Consider the following 21,993-nt stretch of genomic DNA (forward strand, 5'->3'; position numbering starts at 1 on the left):
TGGTAAGGAAACTATAAAATCTATTTTCATACCCCCTCATGCTCTCCTGTCCTCCACTTGCCTCCTACCCCCTTTCCTACTCATACTTCTGGATAACAGACAAATGGTAGTGGGGGAGTGGAGGAAAGGAGGTGAGGAGTGAAATGTAATGGAACGCACACATTTTAGAGAGGGAGACCATTTTATTGTCACCTAAAACCAAAGGAACACCTGCTATTCAAATGGAGTTTTATATGCTGTGTAGGGGCACCATTATAGAGGGACTACTTCCCCCACGGTTGCCTCCGCCCCTTTTCACTGCAGCAACAGACAGGTGCCTACAGCTGAAGGCAGTCACCTCATTAAGCCCTAATAAAAGGAGGACTCACACCTGAGCTGTGTGTGGGAGCTGGGAGAGAATACGATGGAGTGAGGGTGGCATGTGGCAGTAAAAGGTTTCACAAATGACATATTTTTACTTAATTATTTTTTCAAAGGGCTAACTGAGTTGTGTTTGACCCTTGCCTTTTACGAGACGTGTCTTTTGTTGTACGTGTTTATCCCGGCAAGTAGCTTAGCTGCCAGGGTGGGTAGTTAGGATCCAGTGTGAGATAGGGAAAACTCCAAGTGGAGTTAGGAATTTTGTCATTGTTTTGTGTTTGTGTTTTTCATTTTATTTTTGTTAGGTTTTTGGAAGTGAAAGGGTTTACTTGTCACTGATTAAACACCATTGTTAACAGTGCAGATGGTGACAGGCTATAAAACGGTATGTACAATATTTACAGACACATATACAACAGAGGATTTGTATCCTGTGTGTTGCCAAATAAATTAACAAGCTATAACCAAATGTAGAAGACTACCTACCTAGGGACATCCAAATCAATAGCCTACTTAACTACTCTGGCTAACAAACTTAAATACAGATGGTAGCAACCACTCCTAGCAGGGTTCGTACGGTCATGAAAAACCTGGAGAAGTCATTGAAATTTAAAATGCAATTTCCAGGCCCTGGAAAAGTTATGGAAAATAATATTTTTTGAAAAGTTTTGGAAAAGTAATGGAAACACAGCTAAAGTTGCATCAAATATAATTACTAATTAATCCAATCGTAAAAATAGTATGTATAGTAATAAAACGTAAATTGTCACGTAACCTTCGCGGTATTTTGGTGGTGTGAGAAGTTAATTCAGTCTGGCTCAGTCTGTTTACTGGCACGCCCAACAGGCACGCTTCTGCTAATGTAGCAGTTAGTAAACGTAGGCCCTACTGTGCCGACAATATGCCAGGGAAGTGCAGCTTCAATAATATATCACGGCTCGAAATTAACTTTTTTACTTCGTAGCACTGGTGCTCCCAACTTCAAAAAGTTAGGAGCACCCACCAAAATGTAAGGAGCACCAACAATATATGCAATAGATTTTTTATTGATAAAAAACGACAATATAACAGTACGGTTTACAAGTAACAGTTAAACTGTCACGCATAAAATGTGTCGACTCTTCAAGGAATTGCGTGTTATGCATTCAAACGACAAAGAGCTTCTCGTCACATTAATACCGCTAATTAAATCAACCGCCAGTAAACTGCATCGGAGAAATGAGCTGTTTCAAACGGGTCGCTAAAACACTAAGTTAACGTTTAAAAAAATGCCGTAAAATCGTGCGCTTCAACTTTTCAGCTTTCGATAACGCTAATAAATTGAACATAAACTTTTGTCTTTAGGTAACATTAGTTAACGCGTTAGCTCTTTGTGTCGCGTGACAGTGGAGTGCAGCGAAAGGGAGTGATTGAAGGCTAATATTAACCAATTTAAAATCAGCATTAAAGGTAAGAATGTCAAGCTCACGATTGGTTAGAAGGGTTACCGTCAGCTCCTAAGGCACATACTGAGTGTACTAACTAGCGAATGTAGCCTACAGAGAAAGACGTTCGACTGGAAAAACTGACAAAAACTATTCGAATTAAAATATGAGAGAATGTATCTAAGTGTGTCTGTCTGGTGTTTATTTGTTTTAGAGAGTCACCATATATTTCAGATGCAGACCTAATTTTACTTAGTGTTACAATAAATAATTTTAAATTGTCCCGCTGAGATAAAGTCATTTGTTTTGGTCATGGATATTCAGTTAAAGGTTGTGGAGAAGTCATGGAAAAGTCATTGAAAATCATTGGTGAAAAAGTGTATGAACCCTGTCCTAGACAAGTGTCTATACAGTAAAACCTGTTAATCCTATGTGCAAGTATATAAAGGCCTCTCTTACCTGTCCCAATGCCTCAGCGTGGTGGACAAATGGAACGGTAACAAACAGGGTAAAACAAGGGAAACGGGTACACTACTCGCGATACAACCAGGGATTAACACGCAGTACAAATACACACAACCAATGATTCACGATACAGATAAATAACTGAGTGTAATGCAAAATACAGGATGGCCAGCAGGTAATTTAAATCAGGTGTGGTCTTTGGATTTGTGGGAAGGTAGGCAGGGGCCAGTAGGATGAATATGAAGGGTGGTGGGAACGGCTAATGGCAGCGGGTTCTGAAAAGGGGGAAAAGAGGGGGGAAAAAGGACGTCTCTGGAATGTGATGAAAATATTTACAAAATTTACTTTCAATACCGGCAGTGACAAAATCAGTATTAAACAGATGCATACGGCGGCTTTAAATGTCAATTCCCACAATGCAGTTGAGTAGGCTAGGTCTACATCTCCATCATGCATTTGATTGATGAGAGTACCATCCTTACCCTAGAGCCCCTGTTGTACTTTGATGATATGATTGTCTTTAACCATTGCCATTAACATGTTGTCCAACTCGGGTAGTTCAAAATCAAATTCTGGGATTTCTTCTACAAATCTTAACTCATCCTCAGGTCTAGTAGACAAAATGTGACGTGTGGTATTTACATATGGAAAGTGGTAGGGCCCAATGGAACAGGCTGTAGGGGGAGTCATGCAAAATGAAGTATTATTGATCTGGCATTGTGTAAGACTACCATTGATGGAAAGGTAAAAATGTGTATGTGTTGTAGTTATGCAAACATCATTATCTTTGATGATTACTCTGGTGAAGTTATTATGTACGTGTCAGATTTACATCGCACACTTTACTGTTGGTTTCTGCCATTCCACAATCACAGAAATATCCATAAGGGGTTTTCTCACAGCACTGTGTGTCTACAGCCCTCCATTCACCTGTTTTTAGTTGGGTTATGAAGTTTGGAATGTCTTTTCTCTCCTTTAGCACATTTCCTTATAAACTGCCAATACTCTCAAGCTTTACAATTCTGTCCATTACCTGCTCAGGTTGGAAGACAGGGATAGAAACAGTTACTAGCATGGCATACATTTGTCTCATGAAATATCCAAACTGTGGGAGAGTTTCCAGCAGAACATGCCCATGTTTTGTACTATAAATTGTTAAACACAGTCTCATTCCATCATTTTATGATTGGTATGGAAGGAATCTTTTTGCTTGGTTTTGGTGGTTTTCCTCCCTTTGGAGAGAAGGGCAAATTGATACCCCCCATGAGAGGACCATAACAGAATGGGTTGTAAAATCCAGCCGGGGTAGGATGGGAGGTGATCCTCGCCATTTGGATTAGATTACTATATGGAATCGGCAGTTTGCATTTGTCAAGGTTAGTCATAAAGTCTTTGAAATTGTCAGAGGATGTGCTGAAACATTTGTTTAGTCCAAACCATTTCATAACAACCTCCTCTGTGAAGAGAGTTATTGGCACTCTGCCAGCCTGGATATCCTAGAGTATGTGTGAAATCTCTTGATATTTAACTGAGGAAAACTTGGCACAGTATACTTCTTTGTGAATGGTTTTAAATGCTTTCCTGGCCCTGTCAGCAAGGATTTACAGTGCAGATGCAATGGTATGTATATTTCCTACTGTGTCCTGTTCCTCCTTTAGGCCCTCTTGTAAGAAAGCGTCAGTTTGTAGGACCTGAGTGGAAATCAACTCCTTCAGTTTTGGTTCATTCCTTTTCATTTGTAGGATATCCATCTAATTTGAAATACCTAATCCGGTTCCCGTAGCTCCTAGAACACCATCCAGGAACCCGAGCAGCTTTCGTCTGGTAGGTGTGGGGGTTGGGCTGTCGTTCTGGAAGTTGGCAGCCACCATGTCATGGTATTTCAGGAATGCTGTTGTCATGAGGTCCTTGTACATCTGGGTCACGCTCTCCCCCTTGCAATGCTCGTCCAGATCTGGAGACTATGCTGTCAAGTTCACCAGGACTGGAATATGGACCCACTGGACATTGTTGATCAGGGCGCCCTGGTGTGGTCTTGCAATTACCCCAGACAGAGGTGCTGGGCGCTGCTCTGGGCACTCTTGTGTCATCGCCATCAATAGTAGCATTATTGTCAAGAGGACCTCCCACATATTTATGCTGGATTTCTGAAATAAAGAGAAGCAAAACAAAAATAGTTTTAACCCATAAATAGTTATACATGGCATTACATTTTATTGTATTTCTTCAGTTGGTCTACATGATACCACTTCAGTGTGGTCCTACCCCCTTTTGTCTAGCAGCAGATCTTATAAATTGATTCCCCACATTCATCCATCAGAATTAGAATTAGAATTTCTTTATTGTCATTGTATTGGTGCGTACAACAAAATTCAGGCGCACTGCCCGAGCGGAGCTCAAATATACAAGATAAAACAAGGTAATAAAAATATAAAAGAAAAAAAGGAATAATAAAAACTCTACATACAGCTCACATGCATGAACTCACGTGCACACACTCTGACACACATGCACACAAATTCACACACGCATACCCATTATGCCTACGTATGCACCAAATAAGCACAGAGTACCTGAATGCACAGAATAAATACCACTGTTGCACAGAATAAATATAAGTATTGCACAAATGAATATGAATAAATATCAGTATTGCACAGGGGTATTGTACAGTATAAATATTGACTATGGGGGTGTACTTTCAGTGCAGAGTTCAGTGTACTGATGGTTTTGGGGTAGAAACTGTTTGTTAATCTTGTGGTGCGCGCTTTGATGAATCTGTAGCGCTTTCCTGAGGGCAGAAGGACAAACAAGTGATGGGCGGGGTGATATGGGTCCTTTAAGATGCAGGATGCCTTCCGCAGGCAACGGGAGCTATAGATGTCTTCCAGGGCAGGCTGATGTGTGTTGGTGGTCTTCTGGGCTGTGTTGATGACTCACTGCAGAGCCTTCTTGTCAGTCGCAGAATGTTGCCATACCACACTAGGATCCCATGTGTCAGGACACTCTCAATGGAGCAGCGGTAGAAGGACACTAGCAGCTGTTGTGGCAGGTTGACTTTCCTGAGTGTTCTTAGGAAGTAAAGCCTCTGTTGTGCCTTCTTAACCAGAGAGTTTATGTTGGTTGTCCACATGAGATCTTCTGAAATGTGGGTGCCCAGGAACCTGAAACTGGAGACTCTATCCACTCTTCCTCCATTTGTGTGCAGTGGGGGATGGTCACCCTGCTTCTTCCTAAAGTCGATGATAAGCTCTTTTGTTTTATGAGCACCAGTCTGTTAGCCTCTGTACCTCCTCTCTGTAAGCTGACTCATCGCCCTCAATGATCAGCCCCACCACTGTCGTGTCGTCTGCAAATTTGATGATTGTGTTTGTTTTGTGGGTTGGTATACGGTCATAGGTGTACAGAGAGTAGAGGAGGGGGCTCAACACACAGCCTTGTGGAGCCCCTGTGCTGAGTGACAAAGTGAGAGAGTGGTGGGGGCCCATCCTGACTGACTGCTGCCAGAGTGTTAGGAAGTCCTTTATCCAAAGGCAGATGTTGTGTTCGAAGCCTAGGTCGGACAGCTTGGAGACCAGTCTGCTGGGTATGATTGTGTTAAATGCAGAGCTGTAATCCACAAACAGCAGACGTGCATAAGCTCCCCGTTGTTCTAGGTGGAGCAGTACAGTGTGGAGGGCAGTGGCAATGGCGTCATCTGTTGATCTGTTGGCTCTGTATGCGTATTGGTGCATGGTCCTCTCCAGTTGGCTGACCATGGACCTTCGTGATAGTTTTTTTATCATGACTTCGTCTCCCAACTCAAATTTCTGTTCTTTCACATTTTTGTCATAGTACATTTTGTTGTATTTTTGGCATAATCCAATTTGTTGTGCAGCTTGATGATAAATATTGGGATGAGATTTTTTTTTTTTAGAAATATTACTGTATTCCACCCCTCTGCTAGGGGTCCTGGCATTTCTAACCACAAATGTTCTGGCATCTGCATTTTTCTTCCCGTCATCAATTCATATGGACTGTAGCCAGTGGTTTTATGACTAACACCTCTCAAGGACATTAGAATGCTCGGAAGGTTTTGTGCCCAATTTGGACTGTTGTCCAGTACCATCTTTTTCAATGACATCTTCAATGTTCTATTGGTGTGTTCAACACCCCCAGATGCTTGTGGGTGATGTGCAATGTGCAGGTGATGTTTTTATCTAGTTTTTTGGCTAGATCTGAGTGTATTTGTGAAATGAGTGCCTCTATTACTTTCCAAGCTAAGAGGTAATCCCCATCTGTAATATACCTGTTCCCATAATACCTGTGCTGTGCCCAGAGCTGTATCTGCCTTAATTGGAAAAGCTTCAATCCATTTGCTGAATGTGTCCACAATCAGTATGTATTTGTAACCTCCTTTAGCAGAGGGGAATGGACCTATGTAGTCTATCTGGAGGTTTGTCCAAGGACCTTCAGCTAAACATGTGGGTCTTAAGTGTCCTTTCTCTTTGATGTGTGAGGGATTCATTTGGGCACGAACTAAACAGTTCAAACAGTATGTATTTACATCTTTGTCCATATCTGGCCATCAAAACGGCGATCTTTAACTTTTTCAGCACCTAGATGCCCCCCTTGATTGTGGATGTGATATAGAATATCTGAACGCAATCCTGATGGTGGAACCCATGCCACACTATCTGCCGTTTTGTACAGTAAAATACCATCAGATGTAAGTAGTATATGTCCTACACTTTCTGTCAAAAATGATTTATGACCCCCCTGTCAGCTTGATTGACAGGTCAGTTTGACTGCTATCCGTTTGTCAGTGATATTTCTGACACCTCCCCAAATCAGTGTTTAAAAGGAGACATTTCTGCGGTCCAGATTCAAATTAAACCCTCAGATCTTCAGTCTGACGCCCTACCAGTTAAGCTACCCCGGCTCGTGAAACACTGTGCACTCTGTCGCTGCTGATGCTGCCATTTTAGTATCGCAAAGTGTGTGAAGAGGATACTTCTCACACCTATTTCCGATGCTACTGCGGATGACGAAATGACTTTTGCGACAAAAAAGAGAAAATCTGAGAGTTTGATCCGATTTCTTCAAAATGTGACGGATGCTGAGGAATACGAATGGATGTTGTCTGATGGACGTTGGTAGATATATTTTTGACAAAGTTACATGATCTGTGACACTATACGTCGTTGAATCTGGCTGGGGGCCATTTGAAGACGACATGTTGCACATTTCATTCCGTGCTAAAGACTGAAGTTTGTTTAGAAACAAAGTTTTGTCAAAAGATCTTGTTAAACAACGTACAAAATTTGAATTAACAGCATTGTTATATAAAATTATAGCTGATGAGGTTGACAATTTTAACACTAAGATTGTTCCATCGTCAAACAGCAATCTTAAAAAACAAATGATGTTAGCCAGGAAATTGTCTACAGAGTGGGGTGACCTTTTGCGCATGGGTGCAAATGCTGTCAAACCGTGTCGTGAATATGAGCGATCTTTCAGACGGCATGGAGCCGTGTCGAAGGGGTTTCAGCATAGGACACATCACCAGTCTTTGTACATACATAACGGATGTCTGTGTAATGAAGCTGTCTAAAAACGAGTCAGTAATTGTTTGTAAAGTAGTAGAAATACTAGTCGATTTCCTGCTTGAGAGAAATGTTGATGCATGTGTTAAATTTTGAGACTACCTTGACACATTGTGAGTTTGTAATCTTGTTGAAAATAAAAGATGTGAATCAAAATAAATAATGTCATTATTTGTTCAGGTATTTGGAGAGCAGGTATCATGACAGATCTTCTGAATTCTGTTTACTACACGCCCTCTAATGAGGGTTCTTTTGGTGGTAAAACACGTTTAAAAGAGGCTGAGTTCAAAGACACAGGGTTACGGATGTCTGACAAACAAGTTTCTGAGTGGTTAGCCGGAGAGGATGCCTATACGCTTCACAAACCTGCACGCATTAACTATAATAGGAACAGAGCGATAGTGCGCGGTATCAACATTCAATTTCAAGTTGACCTGGTTGATATGACTGTGTACTCAAAGGAAAATGACAACTTCAAATATATGTTGACTTGCATAGATATTTTTAGCAAATACACATGGACACGTTTTTTAAAAAGCAAAACAGGAGCAGAGGTAGCGAAAGCATTCGAATCCATACTGAAGGAAGGAAGAATACCTCAAAAACTACCGACTGACCGTGGAAAGGAGTTTTGTAACAAACTCAGCGCATGTTCGTCAGAGAGGGAACATTAATTTCCCATTACAGCGATAGGGTAGAACGGGGTGAAGTAGCACTCGTGGCGGATGCATTGTTGCATTGACTAAGCCATAGTAATTTTCGAGAGTTTCAATGTCCTTGAAAATTATCTGAGGGTGACCTATGGGGGTAGCTTTTCCTAGCCTGACAGTATGGGTATAAGCTTGTGAAATCCAAATACCTGATTTTCTCGCCCTCCTTCAGTCAGAACCTTTATTTAAATTCTCGGAGGTACAATTGAGGGCCAGGCCCTCATTTTCAATGTAGCCGAGATTACAAACACAATTAAAACACAATAGGTGTAATAAAAGATCATAAAATAAAGCAACAGCAACTAACATAGTAAATAATAAAATAACAGTAATAAAATACAGTAAAATATGATAAAAAATAAAATAAAATAATAAAATAAATAAAATCAGCACAGATACGATCAAAAACAGATGCACTCAGAGACAGGAATGTTCAAAACCAGCGATCTAAACTGCCCATAAGTAGGTAGAGAGCTGATTTTCAGCAATTGTTGGAGCTCATTCCAGGAGGATGGGGCACTAAAATGGAATGCTGACTTCCCAATTTCTGATCGAGCCCGAGGGACCTTAAGCATAAGCAAGCCATTTGATCGGGTTTGATAGGGTCCAGAGCGCCACTCTAACAACCTTGTAATATAAGGTGGAAGCATTCCGACAATGGCCTTAAAGATAAACAAAAACCAGTGTTTATCACGCCTCACTGCCAGAGAAGACAGACCCACCTTGGCATAGAGGACACAGTGGTGGGTACCATAACTATCGCCAGTAATAAATCTGAGGGCAGAGTGATAGACTGTGTCCAAGCGCTTAAGGGAAGAAGGAGCAGCAATTCTATAAATAATGTCACCATAGTCTAATACTGAAAGGAAAACTGCTTCAACAATTCTTTTTCTACTGATCATAGGGAAGCAAGATCTGTTTCTATAAAGGAAGCCAATTTTTTGTCTCAGTTTGCTGACAAGATTATCTATATGGAATTTAAATGAGAATTTCTCATCAAGCCAGATGCCAAGATATTTATATTCAGAAACTCTCTCAATTTTAGAACTATTTGCAGTGGATATAAATATGCTATCATAATCAGTGCTTCTGGCCCTAGTAAACAACATGAATTTTGTTTTGCTTGCATTAAGAACCAGCTTAAGCTTAACAAGAGCCTCCTGAAGGGCATTAAAAGCAAGCTGCAGTTTCTCAATGGCAAGCTGAGCAGAATCAGCAATACAATATACAATAGTATCGTCTGCGTATAGATGGACTTGACAATCATTTAGTGGGGAAACAATATTATTAATGTAAATGGTGAAAAGGATAGGGCCCAGAACTGATCCCTGCGGAACCCCCTTCGACACAGGCAGGAACCCAGACTGGGTGCTCCCAGACTTCACACACTGAAATCTCCCATACAAGTAATTATGAAACCAATCACAAGCTTTACCATCTAAACCAATGCTGCACAGCTTCTGTAAAAGCAAAGCGTGATCGACTGTGTCGAAAGCTTTAGACAGATCTACAAAAAGGGCAGCACAGTGTTTCTTACTGTCTAGAGCAGACATAATATTGTTTGTAACTAGCGTAACAGCTGAGATAGTGCTATGCTTGGCTCTAAATCCGGATTGATGTGGGCTTAGAACTGAATGACTAGAAAGAAATACTTTGAGTTGATTATTTGCCAGAGATTCCAGAATTTTAGCTAGGCATGGTAATTTGGAGATTGGTCTATAATTGTTTAGATTATTTCTATCACCTCCTTTGTGCAGTGGAAATACATGTGCCCATTTCCAGATACTAGGGAATATTCCTGTTGAAATAGAAAGATTGAATATGTGTGATAACTGCTCTGCAATGAATGGAGCAGCCATTTTTAGAAAAAAGGGATCTAATTTATCCTCTCCAGTAGCGCTCCTGGGATCAATGGTTTGCAAGGTCTCAAAAACAACACTAGCAGAGAAGGGCTGAAAGGAAAACTGAAAGGCCTGGTTCATAGTATATACACAATCATCACTAATAAGAGGGGGTGCTGTATATTCCTTTTCGAATAAATGCCCAGCCTCAGCAAAGTGCTTGTTGAAAGCTAGGCAAACCTCATTAAGATCAGAGATCAAACAGTCACCAGAATTTTTTGTGTTGGTTAATGTAAGCGTTATGTGTCAGGGCTAGTGTGTCTCTGGGGAGAAAACATGTCTTGTAGACAGCCATACAGCAGGACGCTAGCGTGGTGTGGTTAAACGGGTCAAGCCCTGTACTTTCGATAAATTTGTCGCGGTATTTTAAGCACGCCTCTCTTAGCAGGACAACATCATTTCTACCATAGGTGTACAGTTCTTTCTGGAAGTCAAAAACACGGTCAGTGACTTCGTTGTACCACTTGTCAAACTCTGCCTTGTCCTTATCCTGTCACGGTTTCTGTGCAGGGTAGATCATTTTTCCGTGCCTGCACCGGCTCAGTTGTTAGCATTCAGATTAGCTACTCGGCTAATCGTTATTTTGGTGTTTGGGGACGATTAGATAGGTAGAACATTCCTTGCATTCCTGCAGGATTAGCACGGTGATCTGTTTCACCTGTTGGTTGCTCACGTCTTCCGCTGATTACCTGTGGCTGGGTATTTAAAGCGTCAGTAGGCAGAGGAACGGTGCTTGAGTGTAACGTGTTTCTCTCTAGCCAGTTCCCTGTCTCTTATCTGAGCAAGGTATAGGAAGTATTTTAGGAACCAAGGAATTATAAAGAATTCAGACTTTAGTTTTTTTGGGAAAAAGGTATTAGGACGGTATTTGTCCAGATTCTGGGTTTGGTTTTTAGGGGTTATTGTGTCACCTTCTGGGCACAATCATTCCGCCTCTTACTAACCAGTTTTCCCCCCTGGTTTTAGTTGGCCTCAGAATGTCTTCTGTTCGGTTGTTTCTTTTTCTCAGCTTTGGTTCGAAGTCGGTTATTGTTCTTTATTTCTTGTTTCCCTGTTCCTTTATTTGTTATACTCCTTCTTCCTCAGTTACCCATTTAGGGGTTTATTATTCATTATTTGGGATACGTCCCTTACGAGTATAGCCTATTCCTTCCTATTTCGTGTCTCACGAGACTTAGTGGTTACCAGAGTGCCCTTCGGTAACTTGTAGATCCCCTGTTTGGTTGCGTCTGGTCTTCACACTTACCCTCCCTCACATATCCGACATGGCCTCATAACCATAGTAATGTTTGTCGGAATGAGGGCCTCGGTAGTTGTCATTTTCCTGCTTGTTAAATTTGTGCGGGAAATGCCCTTTCTCCACAGTGCTCAGATTTAACGCTGCGGCAGTTTTAGCAAGACGCGTAAGGATGAACGAGTAGCTATCTATAGCCCCTTTTCCACTGCAGGGCCGAACGGTTCTGAGCACGGAGAGGAACGGTTCCAATGGCGTTTCCACCTGGAAACGGTTTGGCGCGGAACGATTACAAACAGTGCCCAGCAGGATATTTTCGGCACGGTTAGACAACCGTGCTCGGTGCAGCAAAACCGTTCGGTTGGGCAGGCTTAATGACGTATTCACTCATTGGTTTTACATTACGTCAGTTTTGTGACTCCGCATACAGTCTCTGCACGTCCTCTTCCGTAAGCTAGGTCGGCGGAGAAGCAAATATAAATAGAAATGCCAATCAAAAATCGTATTCCATCATAGCAACAAGATACACCCGACAATAGCCATAAGATATACAGCAGTGAAAATGCTGCTCACTGAATAACTAAATAAATGGGACAAAGTTTAAAAAAATGATACCATGTCATTCTACAGTCAATATCTGGGACTAAATATTGAATAAATACGTAACCTTTGTGGGCAGGAGAAAACGGGCCCCGGCCTGGGCCAGAAGCGCCGGGGTCGCTCTCTTCCACACTGTTGTACACTTCTTACATTACATTACATTCTTCAAAGTATACACACTTCTCGAAGTCTGATGTAACTGGGTTTATTGTTAGTGAATCAAAGATTACATACAAGAACCCGGGCTGATCTGCACAGTTCAGTGCAACCAACAGTCACTCACAAAGTAAAGACAATACATCCAGTCATTCTCCAAGCACTCCAAATGTAACGGTACGGGTGCTAGGACCCAGGCGCAGAGTGGAAAAAAAAAAAAAAAACACGAAACTCAAAAAGGGGAAAATTAACAAAGACTTTACTATAGACAGGTAAACAAGCAGGGAACAGACAAGGCCACGATGGGCAAAAACACAAACTCAAAAAAAATCTAATGAAACAGAAAACAAGAGGAACTCACAAACACGGGCAGGGCAGAACACGGTCAGGGCAGAACACAGGCAGGCAGAGCACAAGGGCATTACAAACAAACACTTCTCAGGAACAAATACAAACAGGTAAAAAACACAGGCAGGTACAAAGGGTCTGAACAAACGCAAGTCGGGAACAAACACAAGGAACCAGCACCCGAGTCAAGGGGACAAAGAACTTAAATAGACAGGGGGTAACAAGACACAGGTGAACTCAAAAAACAATCAAACCAGAAGGAGGGGATAACAAGACACAGGTGGGAACAATGATGGAATAACGAGACAATAGAAAACAATCATACAATTAACAGAGGGGGAGCAGGACACAAAACAGAAGTGCCGCCATCTGGCGGCCCAACAGGGGAAACGCAGACAGGAACACAGGACCATGACACACACTAAAATCCCCCGGGGCTAAATGCTTCTTTTTATCCATTTTTGATAGCCCCTCCTGTTGTGGAGCTTAAACTTAGTACTTCCCACTTATTTTCTTTGTTGCTCAGGTCCTGTTTTTGACACCATTATTTATGAGCCCCTTCCTTTCTTTATTTTAAAAAAATGATGGCTTCCATCTCCCATCTGAATCTCCCTCCCCATTCTATCACAAATCATATATTCTGACAACACATTTGCGTAAAAGGCAGAAACTGCGTTCGCTTTACGTATATGCTTGCATAAAATGCTGAATTTGCATGGCAGAAGCTGCGTTTGCATTACGTGTTTGTTCTTACTGCATGTGTTTCTGGTATAAGCACTTACTGCTACAGGTTGTTAATCTTATGGTTCAGGTCGACCTTTGTCCGCTCTGCGCACCCCTTCCTTTGCTGGCCATATAATCCATCATGGAGGTGGGGCTGGTGCTCTTGAATACATTCCTTTCCCATATACATTGGGCTTGTGCTTTTGAGTATATATATATTTCTTTCCCACACCTTACCATTGGTTTTACGCGTAGAGATGTCCCTTTTGAGACCGAGTGGTCATATATTGTCTTGGACAATCTGTTTATGAAATATATTTCGCGCATTTGTGATGCCTGGGTACATTCAAAATAGCTGTGCATAATACCACACGTATCGTTTATGGCGTTGTCGCCGTTTTTAGTACAGTCTGGCTTGATTGGAAATTCATTTATTCAGTAGGTGAGAGTATAAGCTTTCTAACTATGTATAGCATATCTAATTTTGCTTTTGGAATAGCGTTTTATAGGTCAGCGTAACCGAAAATTTTCTTATCGCATTCACTTACGCATTAAGACGCTGCACCTAACGAAACGTTGTTAACAATTTTTCGTAATTTCTTGGAAAATACTATTATTATTGAGGACTTCTGGGCATAGCTAAGCCATATATTTGCTGATAGACCTATCGGACATCGTTTTCTGGAGCAAAACAGAAGCGGATTGAACTCGTTGATTTACTGTCTCTGTTTGAACACAGATAAAATTTCATCATTGCTATGTAAGTATTACTAGTAATAGGTTAGTGGTATTATACAATGTGGATATTTCACACTGTAATGTAAACGTTAGTTAGTTTTTTGAATTAATGCAACAGTGATGGTCAGTGGAGGATACGCTAAAAAGAAAAACCAAATACAGAGCAGAATACACAGAATCCTCATCCGTTTCGTCAGCCAACGAAACATAACATGACAAAAACAAAACAGTATGGGGAGCGACCACAACAACTGGTGCATATTACATTGACAACGGGACGCCGTCGCTGATCCACCGTGTCACTTGCTGTCCTCACTAGATACTTCCTAGTCCTGGTTTTAGCAGCCCGACGGTGGAAACAGAAACGGTAACCGTTCCCACGAAGTACTGAGCAGCGCGGAACTTTGGAGTAATGCCCACTTTGGAAAAATGTTCCAAGAGAATATAATTGTCAAATCCCGCAGCGTTGTGTGCTATCCATGTATAACCTACATACTTGGAACATCTAAACTTACTCAAAGGTTTTTCAATACAGTCATCCCTTTCATCTGTAAACCCTTCGCCGTTAAATGTGATGGCACAGACAAAGTTGGCACTTTGTTTGCCATTCTCAAAACGTGTCTCAAAGTCAAAGAAAATGTACTTGTCTGTTTTTTTTAACGCGATAGGTTGTATTCAGCAATTATGTTCTGCATCTGGTAACAAATCTTCGCCGCAATGAACACAACGCCCTGTAACACATTTGTGCGTTTTTGGTTTTTTTTACACTGACATGGTAGCGTCTGTTATATTTCGTACAATACTTTGTAACATCACATGGCGCCACTAACACTCCTGACTCACCCGTGGAAACTGGCCGTTTGTGTTTCTCAAAACAAAAGCCTGATTTGCAATACCTTGAACAATCATTGCAATATTTTGGCATTCTGTTTCTTGTGACATTCAGAGTCATTGCACACATCACAACTGAACTTGCAAATGTGGTTTCATCAATTACTAAATCCAGAATAGCAAAACTGACAAACATATGGTTTGCCTAGGAATGCCTTAAGATTTCGTATCATATAGTAATGGTCATCGTGAAGATATACGAATGCCGTCCTGCTGTGTGGCGTGTCGCTTGTCTGATATTTCTGCAACATGTTTGTACCCGATCTGTAGAATACGACAATTTTAATCCCTAATGCACTCTCAAACTTTTCTGAAACATCTTTAAACCCTATTTTCTGCTGTACTGTAAAACCTGTGCATGTATGTATGTCTGCAGCAACCTTCTCTAGTGTGTTAGTGGGTGTTTGCGGTTACAGATAATGCGCGAGACAGATTGTGAAACACAGGTTGTTTGAAATGTTAGAAGGACACAATAAATTCCTCCTGTTCTTGCTAATCACTTATGTGCAAGGTCGCACAGCTTTCTATACACCCCAGACCATGAAGATCTAGCTGTGGCCATCTGGGGAACTAACGCTGAGAGGAGAGCGTTACAGGCAGAGTGTTGTACATCTGAAGGGAATCCCAGGCCTGCTTTGTCCCCACAGAAATTGAGCACACTGAAAGAGTCACACCTATACGCCACAAGTCAATTTAATCTTTTTTACATGCCATGACATTAGTCCTGTATTTGTAAGTAAAATGTAAAAAGGACATTGTTAAATTAGTCATGATTGAGAGAATTGTTTTCAAGTTTCTGTTTGTATGTTTATTGCTAGGTTTTTATACATGCTGTTGCGCAAATCGCCTATGTTGGGGCTGTATGTTTAGGGATTGTGAGATGAGCTGTAAGTACAAGTGATTGTAGATACCAGGGTGGATCAAGTGGTATCAGGATCTACGGTGTATTATCAATGTATTTCAACTGTGCGAAGCCTACAATATCTTAGCCAAACCAAATTGTTCCTATTCTGAGTCCTGACATTGGTAATTGGTAAAAAGAAAAATTGAGTGTGTGTGTGTGATAGAGAGGTAGATAGAGCATGAGAGATTGAGTTACAGTTAATGGGTCAGTAAATGACCTTGCTGTTTGCTTTGTTCTGTCAATATTTGCTTCATCTTTTCTGGTTAATTTCACTTGAGTCAATTTGTAACTGTCCTATTTTCAGACTTTTTTTTTTTACAAAATATATCAAAGATTGCATTTGAAAAATGTTAATGTGTCAGCTTTTTTTCTTTTAACCTTAACCATGTGCACTTACTCAACTAAAAATAAACAATATTTGTCCTGCCAGATAAGCCGACAATATCTTAGCCAAACCAAACTGTTCCTATGTTGAGTCCTGACATTTGTAATTGAAAAGAAGCAAAAAATGCAATGTATGCAAAAATTGAGCAGGGTTACAGAATGCAGAATTTTTTTAAATGGCATCCCTCAATCATCACAAGCCAGCAACAGGGAGCATATACGGGCATGATTGTACATAGTTTGCGAATTGGACATTCCAGATACTGGAGGGGTTGGAAAATTAAATGTGAAGTCTTTGGAATGTCTTTTGACGTGTGCTTTCTCAATATGTGTGCCTCAGTTCCTCTTCTGTGAATAAAACTTGCATACTGTTATTTTAATAATGATTTAAAAACTTGGTCATGAGTAGGTTGGAGAGCATTTACTGCCACCATGGTGCAAAGAGTGTACTACTGGGTGTGCACACAGCACAACTCATTTATTTCAACAGTTAGGCACAATAAATTATTGCTGTTAGGTTATATACTGGTTTGCAGACATGCAGATTTGTGAAGAAACAGACCTTGGGTGATAACTGGATGTAACATAACTGTGACATTAGGAGCAGCACACAGAGTTAAAATTTTAAAGCTGAGAGACAATGGAGTTACATTTAAAACTTTGACACCGCAATCATCACTGTATGGAGCTCCTAAAGCAGGGGTGTCCAAACTTATCCAAAAAAGGCCAGGTGTGGGTGCAGGAATTTGTTTCACCCCAGCACTAAGGCACCTGATTCAACTAATTAACTAATCATGGTTAGTTAACTAGTTAGTTAACTAAGACAACTCCTTCAGAGTTGTCTTATTCAGGCACTGAAGATGGAGCAGGAGACAAAAGGCTTTCCTGATTGGCTGTTTTGCCATAACTGCAGTTTGGCAGGGCAAGTCAAAGAGTATGAAAAACGTGAAAATCTTGCTCAGTTTTCACTTTTATAGATGTTAATGAAATAGACATTTATTGGGTAACATTTTATTTTCGCGCTTGAACCAGACATTTTATGTTCTCATCGGTGCAGTAAATGAAAACAACCATTGGACGTTAGTGGTAAGACTTAACACTTCATGTCATGAAGTTATAATAAAAATATTTTGATTGTCAAAAACCTATATATTGTCTTCGCAGGCAATGTATCCACAGCAGAGAAGGGCGCTGTACCTAGACCCATTCGGAGCTCGGCCAGAGGCGATGGAGAAATGCAAAAATGTGACCCGGTAAAGATTAATTGTAATACAACATCTGCTGAGGAGGAGTTCATCTGAACACTGGATTTCTCCAGGGCATTTATAAGAAAGAAGATTAATATTTCACGCTGGACATGTGGAGCTTTGCCCCATCCCAAGCGAAAAGACTGCAACTCATTTTCTGTAAGTATAGCTCATTTGCAAATGTAAGCCACTCTAAATGAATACCACCTGAAACTTTCTAGTTTGCAGAGCGCCTCTTATTGGGCAGTGCGATTTTTTTTTGAAGGAATGAGAGTCATCCGCAGAGAAATAGCATCCACTCTGCTGAGCTACACTGGTATGAGTATGTATTACTTGGGCTAATCTAAGACCAATTTCTTCCCAGTGTCACACAATCATTCCGTCTTTCTCAGATGACTTGACAAACCTGTGTCTGCTCACAGGCAAAGCAAACCAACAGCAGGCATTTACTGTACAGTCCTGACACATGAATTTCTAAAGTAGGCTAAGTGAGCGTGACATGCTCTCCATTGTTAGGATTTTGTAAGTTGTGTAGTGTGCATTAGGCATAAGACTGACTAAACATCCCAGGCAGTTGCTACTGTTTAGCTTAGTCTTAACTGAAATTAATGTGTGTTTCCATTTGTAATTATTTCTGATCATTTGAATGAATGTGTAATTACTTGAATCTGCTTGCTGTCTATGGAGTGCAACAACACCCATGGTCTCTTTCCTTCCAGAAAGCTCTCCACCTCAAATTCTAACAAACAATCTCATAATCGTAATACAGTCGGTTATTGCTGAATAACTAGCTATTACGCCACTTGTATCGCTTATGAGTTGAAGCTGTATTTTACCCAAAAAGATGCAAATAATGAGACTTGCCTTTGCAATTAAAAGATGTACCGTACCATTTTAAAAGTATCGTTTGAGCTCCTGTGTCTTCAAAATCTAAATGATACCCATCCAGTAATGAAATTATATTACCTGGGCTTTGCATGTTAAATGAGAACTCATTTATATTTCTGAAATGCAATTCCCACAAAGATTACACAGCTTTCAAGGAAATATTTTAATTTGTTGGCAATTCTTAATAAACAAACAGGCTAGCTTCCACACAAAACAAAAATGGCAAACAAAGGTTTTTTAAAAAACATGTTCTATTGGCTGAAATAGCATCACATGTGCATTTCCTTATGTCTATTTTGCCTGAGTATCCTGCAATTGGCCACTTTGATCAGATGTCATTATTGGAAGAAGCACCTAAATGTCCAATGGAGAGTATTATTGATTGCGGGACTGGAGAATTTGTGATGACAAAATCAACAGGAAAAAGGAGAAAATGCGAAATAACCCACGTTTGGGGCTTTATTCTGTTGATGTGTGAAGTTGTACCTTCATTCTGTGTGCTTACATGAGGTCAGAAGGCACAGATGTTAATGTTCTTAAGGAAGTAATGGTCCAATAACATGAAAAGGAAATCATATAAATTCCTATAAAATTGGCTGTTTATGAAATCAAAATAATTACAGTTTTGGTTGGGCTAGCAGAGAATACCCTGATGACTGACAGTCTGCCAGTGTGTATACGTATACAGTATCACAGCACATGGCATTTACTGATGAAGTGCATGTTTCAAAAGCACTGTCACACAGAATCAGATGATTTTAGTCTGCAGAGGCAACAAGTACCTTCCCATGAATCTCGTACTCAACTGACACCCAATCAAAAATGTTACCTGTGGACACAGTGAGGATGTCATCTGAATGCAATGCCTTAATCTGACTTTCAGGCAGGACATAGTCCCACATATTAACATGGGAAATTTCACCAACAAAACTCTGAGCAGAATCAAATTTCCCCAAATAATTATCAGGGTCCTGTCCTAGAATGACGGTACCCTCGGGTTGAATCGTGTGTCCCAATTTGTACACCTTCCGAACGCTCCGCTTGCCGTCCACCCAGAACGCAGACAGACCCGTGGTGGATTCCCACGTGATGCACATGTGGGTCTTGAACGTGTTCAGTGGCGGTAAGTCAAAAAACACCCCCTCTCCACTCAGGTAGAAGGAATAGCGCCCATCCGCCTCTCGCCAGACGTTCAGTTCGTCAAAGTATTTGGTGCGGTACGCAAAGAGGATGACCTCTCTCTCGCCTTTCAGCTCCGTGGCCAGCTTCATGCAGAGCGTAAAGGCTTTGAGCTCCAGGGGCTTCTGGGGGGTCAGTTTGACGTAGCTGTCGTCCGTCTCATAGGGAAACACCAGGGCTTTCCCAAACAGACCTTCAGCACAGGTGCATATCAAAGGGTGAACAATGCATTAAAAAAGGTTAAGTCCACCTTTCCGATATATTGTCTGTATTCATTGACAAAAGTGGACAAGTGTTGAGAATTAGCATGTATGCTAAAACACTTAAGCAATGCATCTGGTTTGTCCAATGTAATTGTGATGTCCATGTCAAATAAATTTAACTTAACTTAAATCTATAGTCCAGGGAACAAACAAAATTATACTGTTAAAATTTATCAAACACTGTGTGAAAACACCCTACTGCCTTTCTATGAATACTTGCATGAACAGTATGTATGGTGTGGCTTATAGGATACTGTATGTGAAAGATCAGATGAATCAGGACTTGTGAAGTAATCTATAGTGAGCTCCATAGTGTTTGGGACAAATACATTTTTGTGGTTAAAATGCATATTTTCAGATTTTATTTAAGGGAATTTTTTTTAATACATTTTGGTTTCACCATGTAGAAATAACAGCACTTTATAAATAGTCCCCCCATTTCAGGAAATCATACTGTTTGGGACAAATAGCATCACAGATGTTTCTGATTAATCAGGTGTGTAAAATTGCTTCCTTGGTGCAGGTATAAGAGCAGTCTATCTAGTCTTGGTTCTAGCCTTTTGATTCCATTATTGCCATTTGTCAATTTGAGGACCAGAGTTGTGTGAATGAAAGTCAAGGAGTAATAAGAAGAAGAAAAAATCCAGTCAGACATAGGCCGAATCTTAGACTAATCAATAGCACCAGTTTGGAACATCATTAAGAAGAGAGACAGCACTGGTCAGCTCCGAAATCACAAAGCCTGGTAAGCCCAGGAAGACCTCTACAGTGAATACAATGAATTTGGAGGCATTTGATTGAACTTGCAGATATGATGCTTCTCTGCAAATTAATTATGAAATGTAAAGTCTTCTGTGTACAGTAGTCACTAACTCATCCACACCTGCCTCCGGAAGACTGTTTCTGAACTGTTAGACAGCCATTTGGGGATTTTTCTTCATTATGGTGAGAATTTGTCAGTCATCAACTGTAGAGATCTTCCTTGGCTTACCAGGCTCTTTGTGATTGCCGAGATCACCCGTACTCTTCTCAAATGATATTCCAAACAGTAGATTTTGGTTAGCCTATGGTTTGACCTCTGTCTATGGTGAGACAAAAATGTATAAAAATACCCTGAAATAAAAGCTGAGCACTTTAAAAGCACTTTAACCACTTGTAAATTGTATCATCACAAATCTAAAATTGTGGAGTACACAGACAAACAAAGAAAATATATGTCTTTGCCAAAAGCATTATGGAGCTCTATAATGAAATTCACTCAAACGGCATTCCTCAGTAATAGAAACAGTGTTATTGAAGATTGTGACCAGGCTGTACCTTCAGTGGTTGAGACAGCGACACCATTAAGCAGGAGGGTAGTCACCAACACCCCCATTTCACAGCATGGAAACTGGAAAGACAGCGAGAGATCGCATAAACCAAGGCACAGCTTTACGCAAGCAATTTCAGATGTATGTAGCGCAAAACAAAACCAACAAGTTATTCAGACCAAAGTACAAAGTCATGCTTACTGAGTGAAATACATTTTCAAACACAAATACCGGTTCATGTTCACTGGTTTCAGGTGCCAACTACATAAATATAACAGCTACTCCAAATTTTCAGATTATACACATTTACATTCCAATAGATTACAGGGTTTAGTGAACAAACAAAGAATTTTCCCATACCATCTTGTGTTTGGCTTCCATGGCAGATTAAAATGGGGAGAGGTGCTGCTCCTTATTAAAACCATGCCTGAGATCCCCCCCCCCCCCTTCTTTAACCCATGATACTGACATCCTATTGGCTGCTTTACAGGAAGAACCTTTCTTTTGGACTTCTTTTGACAGGATAAATATTGTTTGTTTTTAGTTGAGTAACAAAGAAAGAGAGATTTTGAACCATCTGCCACTGACATTTCAACTTTGATCGGGTCAACTGAACAGTATTTAATAAATAGTCTTTTTATTGGAAAATTCTTTAAACTTGGAGTCAAATCCAATCTTAAAAA

At 40.6% G+C, this 21,993-nt stretch overlaps 1 protein-coding gene across 1 annotated transcript; it reads right to left on the bottom strand.

The window, feature by feature from the left end:
* Positions 1-18,987: 18,987 nt before the first annotated feature.
* On the bottom strand, positions 18,988-21,753 carry LOC118216371 (pentraxin fusion protein-like). The gene is made up of 3 exons (XM_035397460.1): positions 21,671-21,753; positions 21,318-21,390; positions 18,988-19,930 (listed from the first exon to the last, which is right to left on the bottom strand). Exons 1-3 carry the CDS (start codon positions 21,689-21,691, stop codon positions 19,317-19,319), a joined length of 708 nt encoding a protein of 235 aa, XP_035253351.1. The 5' UTR covers positions 21,692-21,753; the 3' UTR covers positions 18,988-19,316.
* Positions 21,754-21,993: the final 240 nt, after the last annotated feature.

This window comes from Anguilla anguilla, chromosome 17 (assembly GCF_013347855.1).
Source record: "Anguilla anguilla isolate fAngAng1 chromosome 17, fAngAng1.pri, whole genome shotgun sequence".
NCBI lineage: Eukaryota > Metazoa > Chordata > Actinopteri > Anguilliformes > Anguillidae > Anguilla > Anguilla anguilla.